This window comes from Gadus morhua, chromosome 17 (assembly GCF_902167405.1).
Source record: "Gadus morhua chromosome 17, gadMor3.0, whole genome shotgun sequence".
In the NCBI taxonomy this organism is placed as follows: domain Eukaryota; kingdom Metazoa; phylum Chordata; class Actinopteri; order Gadiformes; family Gadidae; genus Gadus; species Gadus morhua.
In genome coordinates this window covers 6,993,301-7,016,224 of record NC_044064.1, presented here as the reverse complement: position 1 = coordinate 7,016,224, position 22,924 = coordinate 6,993,301, and the positions used below count along the sequence as shown (strand labels likewise).

The window sequence follows — 22,924 nt, the reverse complement described above, 5'->3', positions numbered from 1 at the left end:
GTGAGTGAGTTAAAACACAAGACAATAAATTAGCTTTTTTGTCTTTCCATAAACGAAATTACGGTCTGAATATGAGGATTTGATCAACTTTCTGTCATCTATTTGAAACGAATGATGATGATATCACATAACACCACATTTGGCGTGTCAAGTTGTACCGTTTCCCCCCTGTTTCTATTGTTTATTAAGACGCAGATTTATGGAAGAGTTAATATGTTGCACCAATAAAATAGTGGGCCACAACAATTTTTTCATGTTGCAGTTTGCAGTTGCTGACATCTACAGGTACCCCCTGGATGAAGCAGGTGTATGCGGCAGTGCGTGATGACGTAGAAATGCAGCGCCGCCCGGAGACCAAAAAAAGAACTCACTAGCACGCCAGGCTTATCTTGTTTTGAAAAGGCTTAAACAGGCAATTACGGAGCTATATCGTGTCCAATGCTTTCCGCGTTGGATGGTGAAGAAACAAACTTATTGCCAAATCATCACTCCTTTTTTACACGAGCCACGGATCCGTTTCCCTCGCCATGGTAGATGATGACGAGTTATTCTCCTCACATCGGACCAAAGAGGACATGGATATCAATGGCGAGCTCTTACCCCCTGACGGGCTGTGCTGGATATCAGTGTTTTCTTGCTTACTACTCGCATGTTCCTACGTTGGGAGTTTATATGTATGGAGAAGTGACCTACCAAGGTAAGGTTTTAGTTTTTTCTTTTTTTAGCACTTAAGACTGCAACTACTTAGCCTGGATTATAGCCTGTGTTTTGTGTTAGCTATTGACCTGCTAACCTAACTTCCTGCTGCATAAGGAAACGGGTGATTTATACAGAAAGTCTTCAAGTCCCTGCAGCTCGGCTGGCGGTGACAGCTTGACATGTTAAATGTTGTTGATTATAACGGGTGTTTAAACGTTACTCGATCCTACACCCCTTTCCCTTCCTGTACCGGCTCCTTCTGACAGGGATCACCCAACGGTGATCAAGAGGCGCTTCACAAGTGTGCTGATAGTGTCTGCGCTGTCACCTGCTTTTGTGTGGACATGGAAGGAATTCACAGGTGTAAGGGTGAGTCACTTTCTCAGATGATGGGGAAATGGCAATGGCAAATGATTTGGGCTTCGAAGCGAAATTATGTGATGGATACAAGGCCATTAACTGTGTGTGTGTGTGTGTGTGTGTGTGTGTGTGTGTGTGTGTGTGTGTTATGTCTATTCATCAGCCAACTCCCTCCTTGCTGGCTCTGATGGGGATCCGCTTTGAGGGGCTCATTCCGGCCGTCATACTTCCCCTGCTGCTCACCATGGTAACACACACACACACACACACACACACACACACACACACACACACACACACACACACACACACACACACACACACACACACACACTCACTCTGAGATGTGGCCAGGGGCTGTAAGTAGGCTGTATGGGTGTCATGTGGGAATCATGTGGGAGTATATTCAGGTCAGCCTTTTGCAAAGCAAGTGATGGCCACTCTTTGGTTATGTTTTATGATAACTGGAACATGTTATTTGTCAATAATCTGTAATCATAGTGTGGATTTGAATGAGAGGTGTCCCTATTTGCAATGCAGCACAGCTACTATGAGTAATGTATCAATGTTGAAGTCAATTGACTGGCCAGTAATGTGTAGTTGCCAGTAGTTACTTTCAAAATGATGTCATGTCATCGAGTGGCCAAGTGTTGAGTAATGAGGTTCCTTGATAATTTTATGAATTGTTTGGGTGCATAACTGTTGAATGTAAGGTTTGGGAAGCTATCAACCTAGGGCAGGTACTAAAACCATGCAACTCTGCACACAAAGTTAAGGTGACTTTTGCATTATCCTATCAAAACAAGGATAATCCTCCTTCTGTTTGTTCCATGCCAATACATCCTACATGTATTTGTCCCATTATGGGACTAAGCAATGCTTGGTCCTACTGACCATGTCTCTGTGTACCAGGTACTCTTCCTAGGCCCTCTCACCCAGCTGGCCATGGACTGTCCCTGGGGCTTCTTGGATGGTTTACGGGTAGCCCTTGGTGAGAAAAAGTCTAATTTTCTTTTACTAACGATGTAGTGAAGAGCATTTGCAGGGTGGCATCACAGAGTTAACAAATTAATGGGGGTAGCAAATTGAATTGGCTTGGAGTCGAGTCGTGCAAAGAATTTAAAATCGTGGTGATCTTCACCCTTTCTCCTCCTAACGCTTACACACCTATTGTATGTTGTACTGTACCTCCTGGCACTTAATGTACGCGCTTATTGTATGTTGTAGGTCCTTGCGCTTATAAAATAGCGGCTAGAATTGTGTAGCGTCTTATCCTAGCGTCTTATCCTAGCTATCTTCGTTGTGTACAGGGAAAGGGTCAACCTAACAATTGTTCATGCTTGTCACTTCATTCTATGAGCATCCTTACCGTACCAACAGCGGTGTATTGTTTCTCTTCTTCTGACCAATGTACTTGTGTGTAATGTAATTGTAAGTCGCTTTGGATAAAAGCGTCTGCTAAATGCCCTAAAAGTAAAAATGTCTCAATATAACGCGCCTTCCCTCCCTGGCCCCCCCCCCCCCCCCCCCCCGCAGACCCGTGGTTCTGGAGCCTGTGTGCCAGCGACATGCGCTGGCTGAGGAACCAGGTGGTGGCCCCCCTCACGGAGGAGCTGGTGTTCAGGGCCTGCATGCTGCCCATGCTGGTGCCGTGCGCCGGCCCCTCCCTCGCCGTCATCACCTGCCCCCTCTTCTTTGGCGTGGGTGAGTAGGCTGCCGCTCGGGCGCACTCCAGACACTGGGCTCCCAGGCCTTGTATCCGTGGTGCGTATCATAGAGCGGGGTTGGCTGGTAGCCGCAAGGTTGCTAGTTTGATCCCCGGCTCCTCCCAGCTGAGGGTCGAGGTGTCCCTGAGCAAGGCACCTCACCCTACCTGCTCCCGACGAGCTGGCTGTCGCCTTGCGTGGCTGACTCCGCCTTCGGTGTGTGAATGTGTGCAAGAATGGGTGAATGTCAGGCAATATTGCAAAGCGCTTTGGGTAAAAGCGCTTTGGATGAAAGCGCTATATAAATGCAGTCCATTTACCATGCAGTCCATTTACTTCCATTAATGTAAACGTGTGGCAATACCCCAAAAAATTCTATGAAGGTAAAAAGATATTCTCCCTATGCAGCAGTGATTTTCGCTTATGATACTTGGCTGACATTGAATGGAGCGAAAACAATCGATATATCGATTCCCAGATTTATATTCAGTCACCCTGTCGCTTTCCAGTAATTTATCTGTTTTCAATAGTCTGTGCTGTAATCTCAAATGGCAGCCAGACATATCTCCTGCCATGGGGTTGACGCCAAAAGACCTTGCATTGTCAACTGCTGGGAAAGCAGCATTTGAAATGCGCCCAAATATTGTTTTCGGAGAGTCGACTAAGATGGACCATGCGGACCATATTGTTTAAACTCCAGCCAAATCCTGATTTGTGTAACTGCTCAACAATCAGTGTAGAGTTAATTCCATCATCTTCATTACCGAGTCACATTATTATTCGTCTGTTCCTTTTCACAGGCCGTCAATCGGCTATCCCCTCCCTGCATGCCAAATCCTTTTGCGATCATTACCACTGCGCATCATCCTGTATGTGTGATTTTTTTTTTTTTAATCAAGCGATACACTTCTCTTTACCAGCCCACTTTCACCACGTCATCGAGCTGCTGCGCTTCAGACAAGGGACTATCTCTGGGATCTTCCTCTCTGCAGGTGAGCACAAACATCATCATCATCGTCATCATCATCCTCATCATCATCATCATCTGTGGCCCCCTAGTGGCCACATGCGTTCTGTCTGGGACGGGTTGGCCATGAGTCAATGATCTTTCTCTATCTTTCTCTCATTCTCCTTCTCATCTCTCCTTTCTACCTTATTTTTCTCTTCCTCCCCCTCCTTCCCTGTGGTATGCTGCAGTGTTCCAGTTTTCCTACACAGCGGTGTTTGGGGCCTACACTGCCTTCATCTTCATCCGAACTGGTAAGGGCCCTCACCTCGGGGCAGCTCCCACCTTAAATATGCACGTTGAATAATTTTATCGGACTGGAAATTATTCCTCAATTGTTGGTAAATGGCCTTCAAATCAATTGTTCTGGAGCCGATTATCTACCTTAGCCGATCATACACTTTTGGATACTGTGGCAACCCTGGTCGTCGACGGCTGCGATTTCTGAAACAACCGCTCGAGCACGGTTGCGGTGCAACGGTTTAACTGAAGTTTCTTCCGCACTGGGGCAAAAAGGGTGAGGGGTCTCCGGGTCTGGTCCGTCGGTGAGGTCGGCGTGGCTACGGCTCCCGGCTTCTCCCGCGACTGTCTCTCACTCGGCTCCCTCCCGGCACGAGCCACATGGCTGAGGGAGCCCCGAATGAATGGAGAAGCAGGCTATTTAAGCTGCTCCTCCACCGGTTCCTCAGGTGCTCTTCATCTCCTTAATTGGCAACGGCCGGGTTGCCGCAATACTTAAGGATGTATCAAACTATACTCCTCCACCCTTTGCTGAAGCCTCGAGTGGCCTTTCGGAGCAGCGGTGGTCCGGCGCGTAGCATGGCTGCTTCTGCTACCGGCGTGGCTCGTTTCGCGGCGTTGTCTGGCGCGGCCTCGTCCCCCGCGGCCTCGTCTTAATTGGCAACTCCTTAATTGGCATCGGCCGGGTTGCCACAATACTTAAGGATGTATCAAACTATTTTATCTGTAGGACGAGAGGGGGCAAACCCCATGTTATTGATTTTATCGACTCATTTGTTTGCGTCGAGCTCCAGCACCGACGGTACGAACACAACAAACGGTCCCCCCCCCCCCCCCCCCCCCCCCCCCCTCTTCTCCTCGGCGTTCCCCAGGGCACCTGATCGGGCCCGTGATGTGCCACTCCTTCTGCAACTACATGGGCTTCCCGGCCGTCAGCGCGGCCCTGGACCACCCCCACCGCACCACCGTGCTGGCCTGTTACCTGCTGGGCGTGGGCCTGTTCTTCCTCCTCCTCTTCCCCATGACGGAGCCCGCCTACTACAGCCCGCCCACCCCCGTCTGCACCCTGGCCCCCCGCCTCACCTCGCTGTGTTCGTCTTGAGCCCCGCCTCCCGGCCCTGCCCCCTCCCCCGGCGGTCTAGGCTGGGTCTTGGGTCTTGGATCCGGCCCGGTGGGGACGGCTTAGCCCTGGAGCCCTCCTCCGGTGCCGGCCTATCCACCAAGGGGGGCAGGGGTGTGAGACGGACATGCTACGTGCTACGGGCTACCGACCAGGGAAGCCTAGCAAAGCGGTGGTGGTAGCGTCCCCGTCGTGGGGGCGGGGTGGATCACTCTGGTGTGGAAGCCCAGGCCCGTCGGTTGGTAACATTGACCGGTGCTACTGACGAGCTGCAGCCTTCTGGACACATGACGGTTGGCTAGGGGGACATGGTGGGTTGGGAGTGTTACCGTGCAAATACTGCAACTGTTATTGCGGTTGGTATTTCCGTTGGTATTGGCTAAAAGAGTGCAGGGTTCGTGTGGCCGGTCGCATCACTAGGCATTCGTTTTGTGATGGAATGGAAGTGTTTGTTGTCTAGAGTAACCCCCCCACTATTTGTTTGAGTTGAACCACACCTATGTTTGCTGCTCTCTAATGGGGACCAATTTTAAAGCTACATTATACATCCATTTGATTCCAATAAATAAACAGTCATCCAAAGGATTAAGTTCGAAATTTAAGAAGCAGGCCATTGTATTTTTTACACTTTTTTTTTTCTGTGAGTTCAGAACACAGGTGATGGATTCTGGCCCCAGATGGCAGCAAACTCACAGGCAAAGTAACCACCACGACTAGTTGCAGCTGAAGTCCCGTTTGCCAATTTATTCACCCCTTGCTGTTCTCCACATTTCTTTTCGAGGTACTTCTGTAGTCGGCCAACAACACAACAACAATACACCCAGCCCCCCCAAAGCTTTCGATTTGCCAAATTGGCATTGTGTGTGTGCGTGTGTGTGCACGCACGTGTGTGTGCGGGCCTGGGGGTCTGAGGGTCTTTTAGTTCATTTGTTTTACGGTGGTTTCATAAAATAACTAGTTGTGTGGGTGGAATTGTTCCTTCAAAAAAATAAAGTGTTCAAATGTGTACTAGAATGGGGAAGCTCAGATGTAGGTCACTGGCGACATGGACTCTCTAAACCACTTCGTTCGCATGCTGCTACAGACCATAATTGCAATACAGATTAGGGGGAAATCCCCAAGTGCTTGTGCTGATGACATTAACATTTTTAAAGAACGAAGTTTGAATTGCCAACATTTCCTTGTGTAGAATTGAAATATGTCTGATCGGGTATTTCCACAATGTCCCCCGTTACATTCGGTTTCTTAAAAGTAAATGTTGGGATTGTTGAATTCCTCCATCTTTTTGCTTTTGGTTGTGGATGCTCTCAACTAGAACGCATAACACGATCATATTATTTACCCATGGTGTACAAGTCTCGACGATATGTAAATGTAGGCTTCTCTGAGCGGGTGTTTCGCTGACCACTGTGCAATGTAAACGCTCTGAGCTTGAAATCTGAGTATTTTTTTATTGTTATTTTGTTTATAGCAATAAATGATAGCGTGTTCTAGGCTAGTGGGATAGAACTACAAGTGAGAAGTAGAAATGGTAGCAACAATGCTGTGTATGGTGCTTTTGGTGTTGGGCTGCACTTGCTTTGTCTCTCCACCAGAGGGCAACATAGTTACGTGTCTTTGGTAGAGGCCCTCTTGTGTGAAGGGCCCCTGCAATTTGACTTTGGCTCAGTCAACCATCGCTGCAACAAAATACACTTGACTCCCCATGTGCTTTTATATTTGTAGATAATTGTTTCTGGATTTCCTCTGGCTAGATCCCAATAGAGTAGATTGACGCATAGATGAGTGAATGCATCAATCTACGAGCTCGCCTCGATCTCTGACATCACTCTTCTCGCTGCTCTCCGTGATCACATGATCAGGGTGCTACAGTAGGACACCAAATGGACTCGGTCTCCCTTTCTACATTTCTCTTCCCCAACATTCACAGATCCCAAATTTGGTGGTTGACGTATGAATTCACGTAGTGACAAAGTAGGCAATGCTTGCATCCGACTGTATTTTTATCATCCTCGGTCCCCACCTCGTTTCAGGGAGAGCGGATGCTTTCTGGGCAGCTACTTGATGAATTGCATATTACAGAATCCTGTTCTGTGCCTGCGACAAAGTATGAATCTTAACGTGGACTAGATTAACATTACAATGCAGGCGAGGTCGTCAGAACTCTCCACTGGTCTGTGACTGTGCTCAACAGCTGTTGGACGTCACATTTATCACCCGTCAAAATGTGCTTTTAATTCTGTGATATTTAGCTGCTTTTGAATTGAATTTTATATTTAAAAAAAAAAAAAAAAAGCTTCTGTTCCTAACTTGAGTTTGACGTGAAATGTATGACACTGGGTGTGTGGCGTCATCACTCCCCCTTGTGCTGAACAAAGACACCGGCATATTTATCTTCTGCAGAACAGTCTTCATTTTAATAACCATGCATCATCTGCATATACGCTGAACGGACACAAGAATCTATTTTTGCTAAGTTATATTCAGCGCTGCAGTTTTAGTTTCCAACTACCAGAATACGAATGGCTAAACATGCATTTTGACCACGACAGAGATTTATAATTGGCCATAATTATAAATAGCGAACCTCACAGATATTTGTACGAACGCTATATTTTGTAGTCAAATCTATTTTGGAGAATGTGAACAGATTGTACAGACATCTCTGCGTGTGTTTTACGTTCACGTGCCACAGTTGCACAATGCAATCATCCCGTTGGTCAGAAAGCCTGTTTTAATATGCCACTCTTTTACAGTCTTGGACATCTCATACTGTAACAAGGTGAAACATTTGTAAATAAAAACAAAACGTTTCAGAGAAATTTGCTTTCTGTTACTTTCACCGCAGAGACTACACTAATAAGTCTGACATTAATAAACGATGTTTTCACATGGCAGGAGTACAGCGCTGAGTACAATCAATTTCACATGGTGTTAAATGTCCTCAATGTGGTGGTGTGAATCAATTATGGTCTGGCGGTGTAATGAATGTTTCTAATCAAAGGCTCTAACGCCTCGTGGCTGAGAGCATATGGCTTCTCTGTTGCACAGTTGCCCATTACAATTGTCATTCAATACCTTGCAAGTTGACTTGGATATGATTATCACTTTGATGGATAGAAATTAAATGACAATGTGCGTTTATGTGCACGTAATGTGGCAAGCTAAAGCCACACATTGCCCTACTCAACTCTTCAACTGTGTTATCCTCAATATGAAATGTGCAGAACAACAAATGTATGGTTTCACATGCGCAGCATACATACTCATTGTATGCTTTAGACCTGTAGTTAATTGTTCGTAGTTATATACTCAAATATTTGTTATTCTTATTAAAGTTGCGGTAGGTTTGTTTTGAGGGATGTAAATAAATCCCTGTCTACATCCCTCCGCCGTTGAGAAGCAAGGTATCCAAGCACCTGTGGTTGAGCTGTGATAAGGACGTGTGCAAATGTGATCGAATGGCAAGACGGATTCCTCGATGTGTCAGGGAAGAGATGCCCTAATTGGTCAGCAAATCAACTGAATTGTCTGATTGAGTGGCAGGCGCATAGTCAACCAGAACAGACATTCTCAGAAAACTTCCCTTCAACATCCCCTTTTAAACATGTCTCCGGGCTAATTTGCAGAGACGGATTTAATTTGAGTGCATTCATTTAACCGACCCCTTCACCCAAGCGATGCTGAAGCTTTCAAAATGCCCTCAGCAAAAATCAATCGACCAGATTGAGTTCGGTACCATTTTATGCACTCATGTAAAATAGAGAAAAGTATCAAGAAAATAATTTTTTGGAATCACTTCACAGGAAAAATGAACCCCTAAACAACATAGTCAAACACCATGGGGGCCTGTTCTACTTTGAACGGTAACAGTAGGTAGGCCCACTCTGTCTGTGCGTTTACATGCACAACGGTGTGGTGATGAGGTACAGAACAGCAACAAACATTTCTAAGTAGCAACTGTCGTTCTCAAACGGACATCTTATTTCCAATCCCTGATGTGAAGGAAAAACGGGCGTACAACCAGGAGAACACTTCTATGTATGGACAGGATACAGACACCTTACTAGTTCTTTACATTGTGTTGTCTATATAAACTATCTTCTTCAAGGACAGTCGGCTCCCTACCCATTATAGACCTTTAGAAATAGGATTGATTCGCGCAGCCCCTGACCCCACCACCACCCTCTTCATCTCTTCATCCATCCCTCTCCTTGCTTTCCACTTTGTCCTTCATTCGCTCCGTGTCCTTCATTCGCTCTGTGTCCTTCATTCGCTCCGTGTCTTTCATTCTCTCTCTCTCTCAAGGTTTGCGCTCCGGCCTCACTGGCGTCACAACATCCACCGGGGTGGGGGTCAGGGAGCTGGAGGCGGGGGTAGATTGGTGAATCAAAGCGGGGTAAAACACATTTCGAGAGCACCTGACTTAGAAGATTGACGGACAGAATCCGTATGAGGAAGGTGGAAACGTGGATTGAGGTTTATTTTTAACTTCTCCCAACAACCAGCATTTTACAAAGAATCCTCTGCAACCTCTCATCCACTCTGAGGGCCGCGTCCTGGACATAAGGAGAATGAAGACCCCCACCGCATGCTACTTTGCATTTCAGACGGGTGAGGGCTAGATCCCATTAAAAAGCATTCTCTTCCTGCCCCTTAGCCTTAAGGACTTGGTTCTCTGCCTCTCCTAGAGAAGGAGCACGGTCATCTGGATCCCAGCGTACGTGCGTGTGTCCCTCGATACTATTGGTCCGTCGGCCCCTGGCTCCACAGTCAGGTGGAGCTCGAGCCGTTGCCCTGTGCCAAGACATGTGGGCAGACAGCTTGCACACGCTCTCACTCGCTACCAAGTGATTTGCATGGAAGACATCTCGATCCAATTCGACGAGCGCATCGAGTGGCACTCATCGCTTCAAATCTCAGGTGTTCTTCGGTCAATATTGGCTTGTGTGTGTGTCTGTGTGTGTGTGTGTGTGTGTGTCATGTCTGCTACTTTGCTATTCGAAAACGTTGGAAGGGAAAAAAATCTAATAATATTACTGTTTGTATACTTAGTTTAAAGGGTAAGTAAGAACTTCCGCCCAGAAGAAGACAATAGAATAAATCCTCCTTTGGTTTTCATAGTAGGTGGTGCTTTGTCAAACGTTGTCAGAATGTGCGTCACACTTGCTCGAACAAAGGGTGTGCTTTGCAACCAAAAGAAAATTACCACCTTTGGAAAGGGTTGTCGCTTGTGGCTGAACTAAAGTGGTTCGGACAAATTAGAGGCCTATGAGGAACTACGTAATAGGTGATGGACGGTGACAGACAGATGGTTCATCCAGTCACCTGCCAAGTCGTTCCCAGATGGCTCTGCGTCCCACGTGTTCAACCAGCGTAGGGTTCAAGCATGTTTGAAGGATCAACTGGAAAAATGCTAATTTATAGCTATACATGTGTGTCTCATTAAAAGCTGTGGTTTGCTGAATGTTCTTCAATGAGCTTTTGTTGAGTTTTGCTGATCCATATTTGCGTACGTCTCCTCCTGTGGTTATGTCTGAGGCAACCCAACACTCCCACGTTTCTGTCGGAGCTTCGCCATAGGTCAAAACAAATCATTGATTAAGAGAACACCGTGCACAGGGAGTTCATCCATTGAATGTCGTAAGTATTAACGTTATCGATAACACGCCTGGAAACGAAGGATGCCTTACAAGCACAGACGTGAAAGGTCTTACTTTTATACATTTTGTTTTCTTTCTTTATGTTATCCCTCCTTTATCTAACCAGGTTAAATCCTATTGAGATATTGAAATCTCCTTTACAAGGGAGCCCTGGATACAGCAGGAGCTTGGGAAGGAATTCCCTTTTGTGTGTTCAGGAATGAAAACAGTGGACGCTTTTCTAATTGAAAGAACATGGGCCTTGTTTGATGTACCTTGTTCCCCGCCGGTCGACACGCACAGCCACTGGTGGAGGGACAGAGGTGGGGCCATAACCACATGAGCAGGTCAAGTGTCCATCAAAGCCATGTGTCAATTCTTTAAGATGGAGGCAAGGTCGAGGGGGGGTCAGGATCACGTTTGTCACCGTTCAATAACATCACGTTGCCATAGTCTCATCCCCATGACAACACCATGACAATCTAACAGCAATCAGAACAGATGTGCGTTCCATCTGCCAAGCAATCGCAACCGACCATAAAGCTACAAATGGGGATTTTGTGTGCTGTGTGGTGATGGCTGGTTTAACTGTGCACGTTGATTGCTCGATGCAGCGTGTAATCCGTCTGACTCTGCTAAGGTGAGGCTGTTTATACCAGCCATCATCCAAACACACTCCACAACTGTATATTAACATTACATATTATGAGTATTATACAAATTTGATGTTGCACTAGTTTGTCAGTGTCTATACAGACCATCCAATTTTAAACTGAGCTGCAGGCTAAAATGTCACTAGCCATGTTCATTAGTAATAACTTAGACCCTATTCATTCGTATGAATGAATGAGACAATTTGGTGTATGAACTTCATTACATTTGATCTAACCAATTATGGCATGAACAATTTGTTGATGGCATGAACAAGAAATGTTTTGGTTTAACCTTTGGGTTACACTGAAGCAACGCTTGTTCCATGTGTTTATCAGACAGCCCTGCGCATGAAAATAGTTTAACAGGAGACCCACTCAACATTTGATCTCTTGAACTGACTTCTGCCTAAAGCGTTTTGTACTGCAGTTTTGCACGAAAAGCTTTGATTGGGGGATCGAGCCAATGTCCACGGACATCGGGCATTTCGATGTGGGGTCATGGCTTCTTAAAATTGTATTAGCTAATACATAAAAAAAGACGAAAACCAAATAAACCATCTAATGGTAACATCTCAATGTTCTGCGGTACAACAGGCTAAATCGCGGTAGGCCTGCACACAAACCTGAATATGTCTGTGTCGAACACTGTGAAGCCGGTGTATAGTACTTACAAATATTACAAAGCAGACCCATAATTACATCTAATCATCTTGTGCAAAATGAGCAATCTGCTTGTCATGGCCCAAGCATTCACAGCCTGAACCCCATTTTGTCAAAGGCTATAGCGACAAAAGTTCTCAAATGAACCGTGTGATACTAAAGCAATGGAAGTACATTAAAGGCTCCAAGTGAACAGCAGTAGTCTGCTGTGGAACGTGTGCAGAGATCCAGTACCAGTGGACTCTGCCCTGCTGTGGGAGAAATGGCCTGGGTCACTGGCTTTGGAATGCTTTCATCTTGTCGAGACCATAACCCATAACAAATTGAGGGTATGGTGATGGCGAAAGGGGGTGCCAGGCTTTGTGCATTAAGACACTTAGAACGTGTCTCAACTAAAACCCCTTTTTCATTATCATTCCATGCATAGGTTTGACTACTCTTTCCTTTGGAGTGCTTTTTGGGCCTTAAAAGAGAAGCATGATTTAATCTACAACCGTCATTGGGATATTGATTATAAGTTATGAGATGTGTAATATTGGTACGAAGAAAATTACGAAGGAGTCTGTTTTATTAAAACTTTATCAGGAAGCTCAATCTTGTGCAAAATAGAAAATGCTGAGATTGTGGATGTGCGGTGTCTCTAATTTCCACTGATTAAACATCCAGTTGCAGGCTTCTGAATGAACTAGCTTATAATAACCCTGATGATAATTACTTTATTATACCTTGTTTCATTTGCATATAATTTGTGCTGCTTGTCAGGCAAATACTGGAAGTAGATTGTGTCAGAAAATAGACAGCCAATAACATATGAATTTGAGTCGGAAAGACCAAATAACTGAGATTTCCGAAAGGAAATGGAATATCAAAATGCTTTATGATTCAGGATCCCGGGTAAACATTGAATGATCGTGGTGTTCAGTTGAAAAACCTAACTGATGGCCTTCTTGCATTGCAAACATAATTCGCTAATGTAAACCAGTAGAAGGTTGGGGCTCCGAAGGGAACCTTGGGATGGAATTCAACGAGGTTTGATCCTACAATGTTTATCTTTGTGTTCATTCATAAGCTTGGGCCCTGTTCACATGAATGTGAATGAAAAATATTTAATGGAGAATAAATGAATAGGACGAAATAGCTTTAGAAATTTCCTTTCTGACCTAGAAAATAAATAATATATGTTGCCTATTTATGGGGCTTTTATCTCAAGAAAAGTAAATTTGGATGTTTGTATTGGGGTTTTAATATATATACAATCTATAAATACAATCCTGTCTGGTGGCTGGGCTCCTTCCTAATGAAACACCCAGTGTGTGTGTGATCCCTCCAGTCCTTATTATCTTTTCCCACACCATACGGTGGTGTTAGGGGCTCACATGGCGCTCCAGGTTGAGCAAATAACCCCCCCCCCCCCCCCCCCCGCGCCGAGCGGAACGACGACAGCCGGGTCCGGGTAACTTCTGCGTGAACCCGTGCCCCTTCATGTCTCTCTACGTTTCCTCGCCGAGTACAGGCGTTTGGATCCGCGTTGACACAACGCAATGACCACGCAGACGCCTCGACGCAGTCGTGAACCTGTTTTCGTTCTGCGTCGAGTTTCAGTGAGCGGACCAATCACAGCCCTCGCTGCCGCGTTGCCTCGACGCAAGGTTAACACTTTTGGGGGGCGCACATCAGGTCCTTGCGGTGGGCACAAGGAGGGTCGCAAGGACGTCATGGGTCCGTAGACCCCCTTGCGTTGTGTCGACATAGAACCATGACTAAGCCTTAGATGCATCAATCGCAGCTACTCTCTCTCTCTGGAGACACCTTTTTGCAAGGAGGCGTCGTCGCAGCATCAACACAGCTGTCGCTCATAACACTAATTACGGCTGTGCTCCTTTTTTTTACGTGTCTGCGTGCTACCCAGCCGACTAAACCAGTGAGGAGTGAATCTACGGCTCGCGCCCGGAACATAAACGGAGCAGGTCCCTGATCCTATTGGTCGGTCCCACGACCACGCCTCTGTATAGCGTGAGTCACAGTGTGTCCCACGGCGCCACCGCTTGTGTGCGAGAGAGATGCGTGAAGGAGCCCTCACACTGCCCAGACTCAAACCAACGGCCCACTGCCTTTATCCGACCACTCGTCTGACCCGTTCGGTCTAAAAGTTGCATTGAACCACACCGCGAAGACTACTGCCAACTACACAGTAGCGTGTATGTTCTGTGGTTGTGCGAGATGCAATAAGTCTCCTTAACATCAGGTGGAGCTAGATTTTGTTTTCGCTGGTTGTGTGCTGATTGTGTGCTAGCAGCACACAACCAATCAGAGGCTCAGATCCTCAGACGCCAACGCCCTCAGACTTTGCATGTTGAATCGGACCAGGCAGCGTCCGAGCAGTTCCAAAAGCTTCCAACAGAGCAAACCACACGGAACAGGTCTGATCCTGAACCCGTCGGAGTCTCCCCACACGTTTCAAAGTTTTGGCCGGTGTGTAGCGGCCTTGAGAGTCACGGTTGGGTCACGTGGCCGCGGCGGCTCTGAGGGCAAGGTGGCATCGCCTACCCTGAGAGTGATACCACCACAGGGGGCGCCACTCCACGCCCAGACGTGTTGCAAACCAGACGACGGCCGGCCCGACAGGAACCCTGTGTTCCTGTTGCCGGGCTGGCCTTTCAGAGTGTGTGTGTGTGTGTGTGTGTGTGTGTGTGTGTGTGTGTGTGTGTGTGTGTGTGTGTGTGTGTGTGTGTGTGTGTGTGTGTGTGTGTGTGTGTGTGTGTGTGTGTGTGTATGCATGTCATTTTTATGTGTGCATTGTTTGTGTATCTATGTATCTAAATATGTATTGTTTGTGTGTGTGTGTGTGTGTGTGTGTGTACGAGCGAACAGTACCAAGCCTTGCATCTTTTCGATTCGGTCATCGCTCTGAGCTGGGAGCAAAAGGTGCACAGCATTCACATGACCCTCTGCGTGTGTGTGTGTAGCCCCCCCCCCCCCCCTCCCCCAGTGAACGATATGCTGAAGGAATGCGCCGCCTGCCTGGATAAACCCCTTCAATCCATCATGCCGATCCCCCATTCCCCCAACACACACACATGCACCCACAGACACACACATTTGCACACACAGACACAAATACACACTATGCATGTCTGCGTTTCTCTCTGGCCTGATTTTAATTGCCTCTTTTTAACATGAAATACCTTCGCTTACATCATAGAACGACATTTCTGTTTGGAGATATGCTTGTGTAAAATTAGCATTTTGAGGCGATTGCTGTAGAGCCTGCAGCATTCTTCAGTGTGCATTTCTTTATATGGCCCTCTCTAGCCACTACCTACCATTGTGGGAAGTTTCAGTAACAGAGAGTGGGCAGTAATAGCTCGGCAGGTGTTTTTGCCGGAATAATAACACCTACAATTACAATAGGGGCTTGCACTCCAGTCTTGGTTGCTTAATATAAATAGAGCAGACTGAAAAGACTCTCCTGAAGGGAATGGCTGTAGATGCTTCACACAGTCATCCACGTGGAACTTCACACAGTCGTTAATATTAATAGCAGATGGTGATAGGTGTGCTTTAAGTCGGAGTCTGGTCACTGGGATTGTAAGTCTTATCTGGAGGGGTCTGGAAGGGCCAAGGCAGGGGTGTGTGGGGTCGGAGGTCAGAAGAGCTCCGTGCTGTTGGTTTACCTCTTTATGAGCGAGGATCATTGAAATGGCAAATGAGGAGATAAGGAACAGTCTTTAACATCCATTGCAACAGAAATCACCTGATAGCAAATTTGAGATATTAATTATAAAATAAACAAAAGGAAAGAGGATTCAAATATAGAAAGATTTAATGCATATAAAACAAACGGAGCAGGCAGTCCATTTGTTTGTGAGAAAGATTAGCCACAACAAAAAAATGTAACAGTTATTTATAGTGAGCAACTGTGTTAACTACACACGATAAACACCGATTTCCCTGTGATCCTCATAGCTACATACACATCCACACATGATTTTGACATCAACATGACTTCCACCACACATTGCACATAAAAAAATCACAACCTTGTAAAAGTCCATTCCACCTACCCATGAAACACAGTTCCACAGCTGTGTGTGTGTGTGTGTGTGTGTGTGTGTGTGTGTGTGTGTGTGTGTGTGTGTGTGTGTGTGTGTGTGTGTGTGTGTGTGTGTGTGTGTGTGTGTGTGTGTGTGTGTGTGTGTGCAGCTTTATACGAGTACAGCTGTCGGGCATATGTGACAGCAGTGTTTCCGTCTTTTGAACCATTTAAATCCAGTTAGAAGGGTTTTCACCTTCAGCCACGAGGTGTCACACCTAGAATGTACGATCGGTCGTCAACCAAGATCGAAGCTCAGACTTGTCATCAAAAATCACCAAATCATCGTCATCCATTCCATGCCACAAACGTGCAGCTTTTCATTGTTTATGAGCCATTTTCAAATAAAAATACATGAAAAAATTATGGGTTTGAGGCGGTTAGAGCAACATAGGGGAAAGTGGATCATCACGTGACCATGGCGATATCTCTATTGTTAAACTGATTATAACTTTATTCTCAAGAAATTTGAATGTTGGAAATCAAAAAAAATAAAAGAGGCAGTTCAGTTGCAGTGCATCTGGCCTTCCAAGCTGCTCTGCATCATGGGATTGCTACGCTTTTGACACAGAACGATGAGTAACGGCTTCCAAACATAAATCAGGGTACTCCTTTGCGGTCCAAGCAGTCCAGCGCACTCAGAAGAAATGAAAAGTATGGAAGCTGTTCCCCTTGTGACTTCTCTACAAGGCAAAGGAGAACCACTCTCACATCAATGTCTGGTTGTCTTGATGAATGGGAGGAAGAGTGGATCTGCCCACTGAGGTCTGGGCCTGGCCGACTAGCGGAGACACCATGGCAGAAGTGCATGATGATCTCCTCTCTCTTCTAGCCTAGCAAAGGCCACGGTCTTTGCAGACAGGCCAGAAGGGAGTTCCCCATAGTCTAGCTCAGGGGTCGGAATTTTTTTTTTATTATTAAAAAAATTCACAGCACAATGCGGCAGCATAATCATTACTACCGATTTTTCTTTGCACTTTATTCTGTTTTGGGCATTTCCTCCCAGTGCAAATATGATAACATTTGTTACAGAAAGCAGTGTTCTGAAATGGGATCAATTAAGTTTTTAAACCTATGTCGTGAGTAATAGAAAAGAAAATATTTAAAATATTGTTGCAAGTGGTGTTGTTGCTGTATGCTTTGCCTTCACATGGTTTTGAATAGCTGTACATGTCTTAAAGATATTGATGTGGATGGTTTCAACCTTCTCACAGTGTAAATATGTTTTGAATGAGTTTCTGAAAATGTGGTTTTAAGATGGGACATATGTAAGTATAATTTGTAAGCCCATGTTGCAAATATAACAACCGAAAAAACAATTCCAGGTCTTCTGGAAATATAATTCAGCTTAATACTTAATATATTGTTGCTTAAGGCGCACTCGTTAACGAAAACTGTCGAACTGGCACTGCATGTTGAACAGGTTGCTGACCCCTGGTCTAGCTCATCCTCTGTTTCCTTGGACAGGTCGTCGTGGTGACGAGTCTTAAATTCTTCGTGACAGGAAGATGAACGAAGGCAGGAGGGGATAAGATTTGCAGATTTATCAACGATAAAGTAACGAGAAGTAAGACACTGCCTACTCTTACTCGACACGCGAGAATACAGAATAGTCAGAAATCTAAACAATCAAAACTGATGAGTTGAAAGACACACAAGGAAACAATTAACAGTCGACATGGGTGGAACCCAATTAGGGAGGATGAGGTTGAAGCAGCCAAATAAATAATGACAACTAGGGGGGAAGAACCAACCACTACACAGCGAGTAGACAGACAAACGGAACAATTCGAAGCATGAGAGATATGGTTTTGGTTTCCTTAAAGTTGATTAAATTGACGTTGAACAACCTTTCATTCCGCCAAGAATACTGAGTAATAATGTATTGTTTCCCCCCCCACCCACACAAACACACACGCACACACGGATACACACACACACAGATACACCCACACACACACACACACAGACACACACACACACACACACACACACACACACACACACACACACACACACACACACACACACACACACACACACACACACAGGCACACAGACACTGATACAAACACACACACCACATTGTTCTTCTTCCAATTATTTAGTTTCACAATCCCTTTTCTCGACGTTCTTATCTTCAGAACGATATTTCTCCCCGTTGCTCGGTCATTTGACAGGATGTGAAGGCCTTGGCAGTAACAAGTGAAATCCTACAACTTGTTCATACGTGGGTGTCCTGTCAGACGGAAACAGGCCGAAGTATTGACGGCCTGTCAGCCTCCCGCGCAGAGTTAAGGAATCACCCGTTTGCCCACGCTTTATGTATCGTGTCTTTTGAAGTGTGTTTATGTCCCACTTATCGGAGCGCATGGAAGCCCTTTAAAAACACATTCAATTTGGGGAATGTTTGTAATGTGTATTGGTGTGTGTGTGTGTGTGCGTATGTGTGTCAGTGAATGGCTGTGTGTTTTTGTGTCAGTGAATGTGTGTGTGTCTGACTGTGTGTCGGTGCCTGCTTTGGAGACCCCCCTGGGACTTCCACATTCGATTTTCTGACCACACCCTCTATACCACACAGCCAGCGCTGAATTACCCCCTAAGTGTGAGATTAGTGGAGAAAGGCCTGGAAAGGTGAGATTTCGCCCTTGCTTGTAGTTGCTCGCTTGTGCCAGTCTAACACGTAATACAACAGCCTGAGAGGAGAGCACGTGAATCCTGCCTCTATGAAACACCGCCGTGACAACGTGTCATCACTGAGAAATGTTTTTGTGTGTCAGCTAACACATGCGCCACAAGCACACTGCTTTGTCATATTTTTCTTGTCTGTTTATTTGTATGCGTACCTATCACGGTGGGGTTGATAACCTGGTGGTCATTGACCTTCACCTTATGCCCACAGCCCATTCAGCGGCCCCACCTGACAGCGGGCCACAGTCAGCGAGCTCTGCGCCCTGGGTTAGCTCCGCCCCCTGGGGAGAGCTACACACCTGAGAGCCATGGCGCTAATCAGAAGCTCCGCCCCCTGAGGGGAGCTACACACCTGAGAGCCATGGCGCTAATCAGAAGCTCCGCCCCCTGAGGGGAGCTACACACCTGAGAGCCATGGCGCTAATCAGAAGCCCCGCCCAGCTGTGGATGCTTGGCTTGAATACAATCAGAAAGCCATGAAGGAAGACCAATGGAGGGAGGATACAGGAGGAAGGAGGAACGTTTTCTGTGGTCTCTCCCTCAGCTGGCCCACATATTTTGCCTATTTTGTTTTAAGTATCCTTGGGTGTTAAGTATCCTTAATACCCAAGTATCTGAGCCTCCCACGTTTTTTCTTTTTCGTTCTTGCCTTCTCTCTCGCCTTTCTATTTCTCAGAAGGGCCCACGATTGGTCACTTTTAATAATTTAATAATTTTGACGATGTTTTGCTTGCACTGACTATCATTCACTCCTTTAAATGGAAAAGGAATTGTATGGATGCAACGGACCGTTGACGGTGAGATGTAAGTGACGCGTGTTGTCTCCCTTGTGTGGGATTATGAGACGGCAGAGTCAATGCGGGATGCTGTACCTCTCGTACGTCATAGATAGATGTTTGCTTTCTCCCCCCCTCTCCCCCCCCCCCCGGGGTATTAAGCTGTAACCTCAGCACAAAGAAAAAAACAGAGATTGACATTGGAATCAAATAAACAAAAGGGGGGGGGGGGGGGGGGGGGAAATACTAGTATCAAATACTAGACCCATCTGTATGGATGACGAGCATCTGTGTGAGCAGGTAATAATGCAGAACCTACGCAATAAAAAGAAAAAGAAAATAGCGTGTGTTTGTCACCCACCTCGTGCAGCTCAGCGACCTGTTTGGAGCCACTCATGCTGGTCTTTAGCGTTTGTATGAATCAGTTAAAGGCTGCCACGACAGTGCCCCCGTCATCGCCAGTCCCACTAATTGCCCTCACCTGTCCCTCATTAGCACGTGTCCCCCAGCATCATTATGGCTCCCTGTACAACCCCCCCCCCCCCCCCCCCTTTTTCAGGTTACTTCTGTCAATGTTCACTTTTGTTCGACTGCCAATCACGGGCCTGTCTCTCTCTCGGCGCCGTTGTAGTCTTCTGAACTTCACGTTTCTGTTATTGAAGAATAACTGCTTGTTTGCTCAAGGAGCATGCTGGCGGATAATTAAAAGTAAAACGTTTTATTTAAGCCGTGTGTGTGTGTGTGGTGTGTGGTGTGTTTGTGTGTGGTGTATGTGTACGTGTGCTTGTGTGTGTGTGTGTGTCGCCCACGTTTGAACAAGTTGTAGGATTTCACTTGTTACTGTGAAATCCTATTCACTTCCTATCAAGTGACCGAGAAACAGGGAGAAATATCGTTTGGGAGATAGGAACGCAAGAGAAAACGAACAGTGACACAGAATAATTGGAAGAAGAACAATGTGTTAGTGTGTGTGTGTGTGTGTGTGTGTGTGTGTGTGTGTGTGTGTGTGTGTGTGTGTCCCTAACTCTCGTCCCCATTATCAGCGCAGCACTCTGCACTTGTTACCGGTGACTCCTTGAATCCCATTCGAGTCCTACTTACCTACCGTGCTGCGGACGTCTCCAGCTCGTCCTCCAACCTCCAGGAGACGGTCAGACCCTACAGCCCAGCCGGTCTGCTACCCCCTTCCAATGCCAGACGGCGTGCTGCTCCCTCCCTCACTAAGTGGGGGGGAAAAATCTTGAATGTTTGCTGTCCTGGCTCCACCACGTTGGAGCGAGCTCCCCACTAGCTACAGGACCGCTGAAACCCTCCTCTTCCATTGAGGGGGCTGACAACTCATCGGTTCAAACTGCATCTTGGCCCATGCACATTGTTGGATAAACTTATTGTTAAGTGGCTTTGGAGGAAAGAGTCTGCTAAATAAATGTCATGTCATATTAGCTGTGGCCGTGAAAATCAAGGCTGAGAGCCCCTGAATGCGATGCGTCTGTACAAACAGCACGCCGTGACATTCAACTAAAATCAAGTCCCACTGGTTTATGCTGGAGATGAGGTATGCTCCACTGTTGCCATGGCGCTAAAAAGAGAAGCGTTTCTTATCATGCCTTTGAAAATGTCAGCCCTGCTGAACTAACACGGAACGGTAATGAAAGAAAAAAAAAGAGTGAGAGAGAGAACAAGCAGCAGACCTCCCGAGAGAAAGGGGCGACAAGAGTGTACGTGTTTTTTACCTGCTTGGACCTCAACCCTCCAAGAAAGATGGCTGAAATATTGGCCTGGTTAAGTCACGGTGGTTAACCCTGTCGTTAACCTGAGTGAGGCGAAGACCCCCTTTTCACAGGGGCTTCATCGGAGCCAGCGAATCGCTCTGATTGGCCCAGGCCAGGTCTGCTGTACGTCTGTCCGAACGGGACTGGGGTACGGAGCTAAAATAAACCACGAGCTCGCAGATGGGTCGGGTTCCCAGGCTAGGGCCCTGGTACATGAAAGCCAAAGGAAATGGCCATTTAAAGGTTAAGGGTTCAAACCATGTAGGTTAAGGGTTCATGTCTGATTATGTGAAGAAAATGACCAAAACACAGCCTCACCACATTTGCGCCCTGTGCTGCTTTGCGCCGTTAAAACAACATGATTCTCTTTCCTTTTTTAGCACTACAATTTCCAACCAAAATGTACACTTAGTGTGCTTTGGGCTTAAAACGAGCAGTCATAATAATTAGAGTTATGAGCGACGCTTGGACTGTCGTTTAATAATGCCTCCGTAGAAAAAGGTCTATTCCAATATGCTCATTGTAAATGAAGTGTCCATGCTACGGTTTAATTTAATTGAAGGATTCCGTTTATGTTGTACATACAGTGTGGAAATAAGGCTTACGCATAAGTGCTTTATAATTAGCGTGTTATGAGTCAAGGAAAGTGTTCCTCGATGGGCTTTCTTCACCTAGCGGCTGTCTTGGGTTTCTCCTTGGAGTCCAAACGCGAGCTGCACACGAAATGCAGTGACATGACACTCCGAGCTCGCCTGCTGTTCTTATGCATATCGGCAGGCGGAATGCGGAATGTGTGTGGATACCCACTGCTTATAATTGAACCGCGGAGGAGGAGCCTGGCTGAATCTATATCCCATTCATACAGATGTGTAACCTTGTACCGGCCACCCGACACCTTAGCGCTGGAGCATATACATCGCAGGAATTTGATTCTGTATCCACATCTTTCGGGGACCACCCATTGTTTGAATGAAAACAGTGCGGTCTGAGTGAAAGGTCAATTTTCTGTGTGTGTGTGTGTGTGTGTGTCTGAAATGTGTGTGTGTGTGTGAGAGAGAGTGTGTCTGAAATGTGTGTGTGTGCGTGCGTGCGTGCGTGCGTGCGTGCGAGCGAGTGTAAAGTCAACGCAGTCTAGTGGTGAGCCACATGGGCGGATCACAGTTCCTCATGTTTTACACTCGGACCACACTCCTTGATCCAAGTGGGTGTCTGTGTGTGTTTTTCAAAAACGAATACTTATAACTCATTATGTTCCACTTTGACCACAAATCCGCCTCATCCGCCTAACCGCCCGGCCTGTTTGTTCCACTTCAATACACAAAGGTCGCTTGATTATATGATTCTAATGTGATATGCGAATCGAGAATCCACAAAAACCGAAACAAATCAGGCGAAATAATATCAACGATGAACATAGCTTTAAGGGCTTCTACATTTCCGGTGTATCTGGTGGGTGGTGATCAGATGGCGTTCCTTGTGCTTGTGAGGATGCAGTCATCTGTCGCT

General features: G+C 46.3%; 1 protein-coding gene across 1 annotated transcript; it reads left to right on the top strand.

The window, feature by feature from the left end:
* The first annotated feature begins 320 nt into the window (after window positions 1-320).
* Window positions 321-8,026, top strand: rce1a (Ras converting CAAX endopeptidase 1a). The gene is made up of 8 exons (XM_030337953.1): window positions 321-697; window positions 966-1,068; window positions 1,223-1,306; window positions 1,972-2,050; window positions 2,596-2,763; window positions 3,686-3,757; window positions 3,963-4,025; window positions 4,884-8,026. Exons 1-8 carry the CDS (start codon window positions 528-530, stop codon window positions 5,111-5,113), a joined length of 969 nt encoding a protein of 322 aa, XP_030193813.1. The 5' UTR covers window positions 321-527; the 3' UTR covers window positions 5,114-8,026.
* Window positions 8,027-22,924: the final 14,898 nt, after the last annotated feature.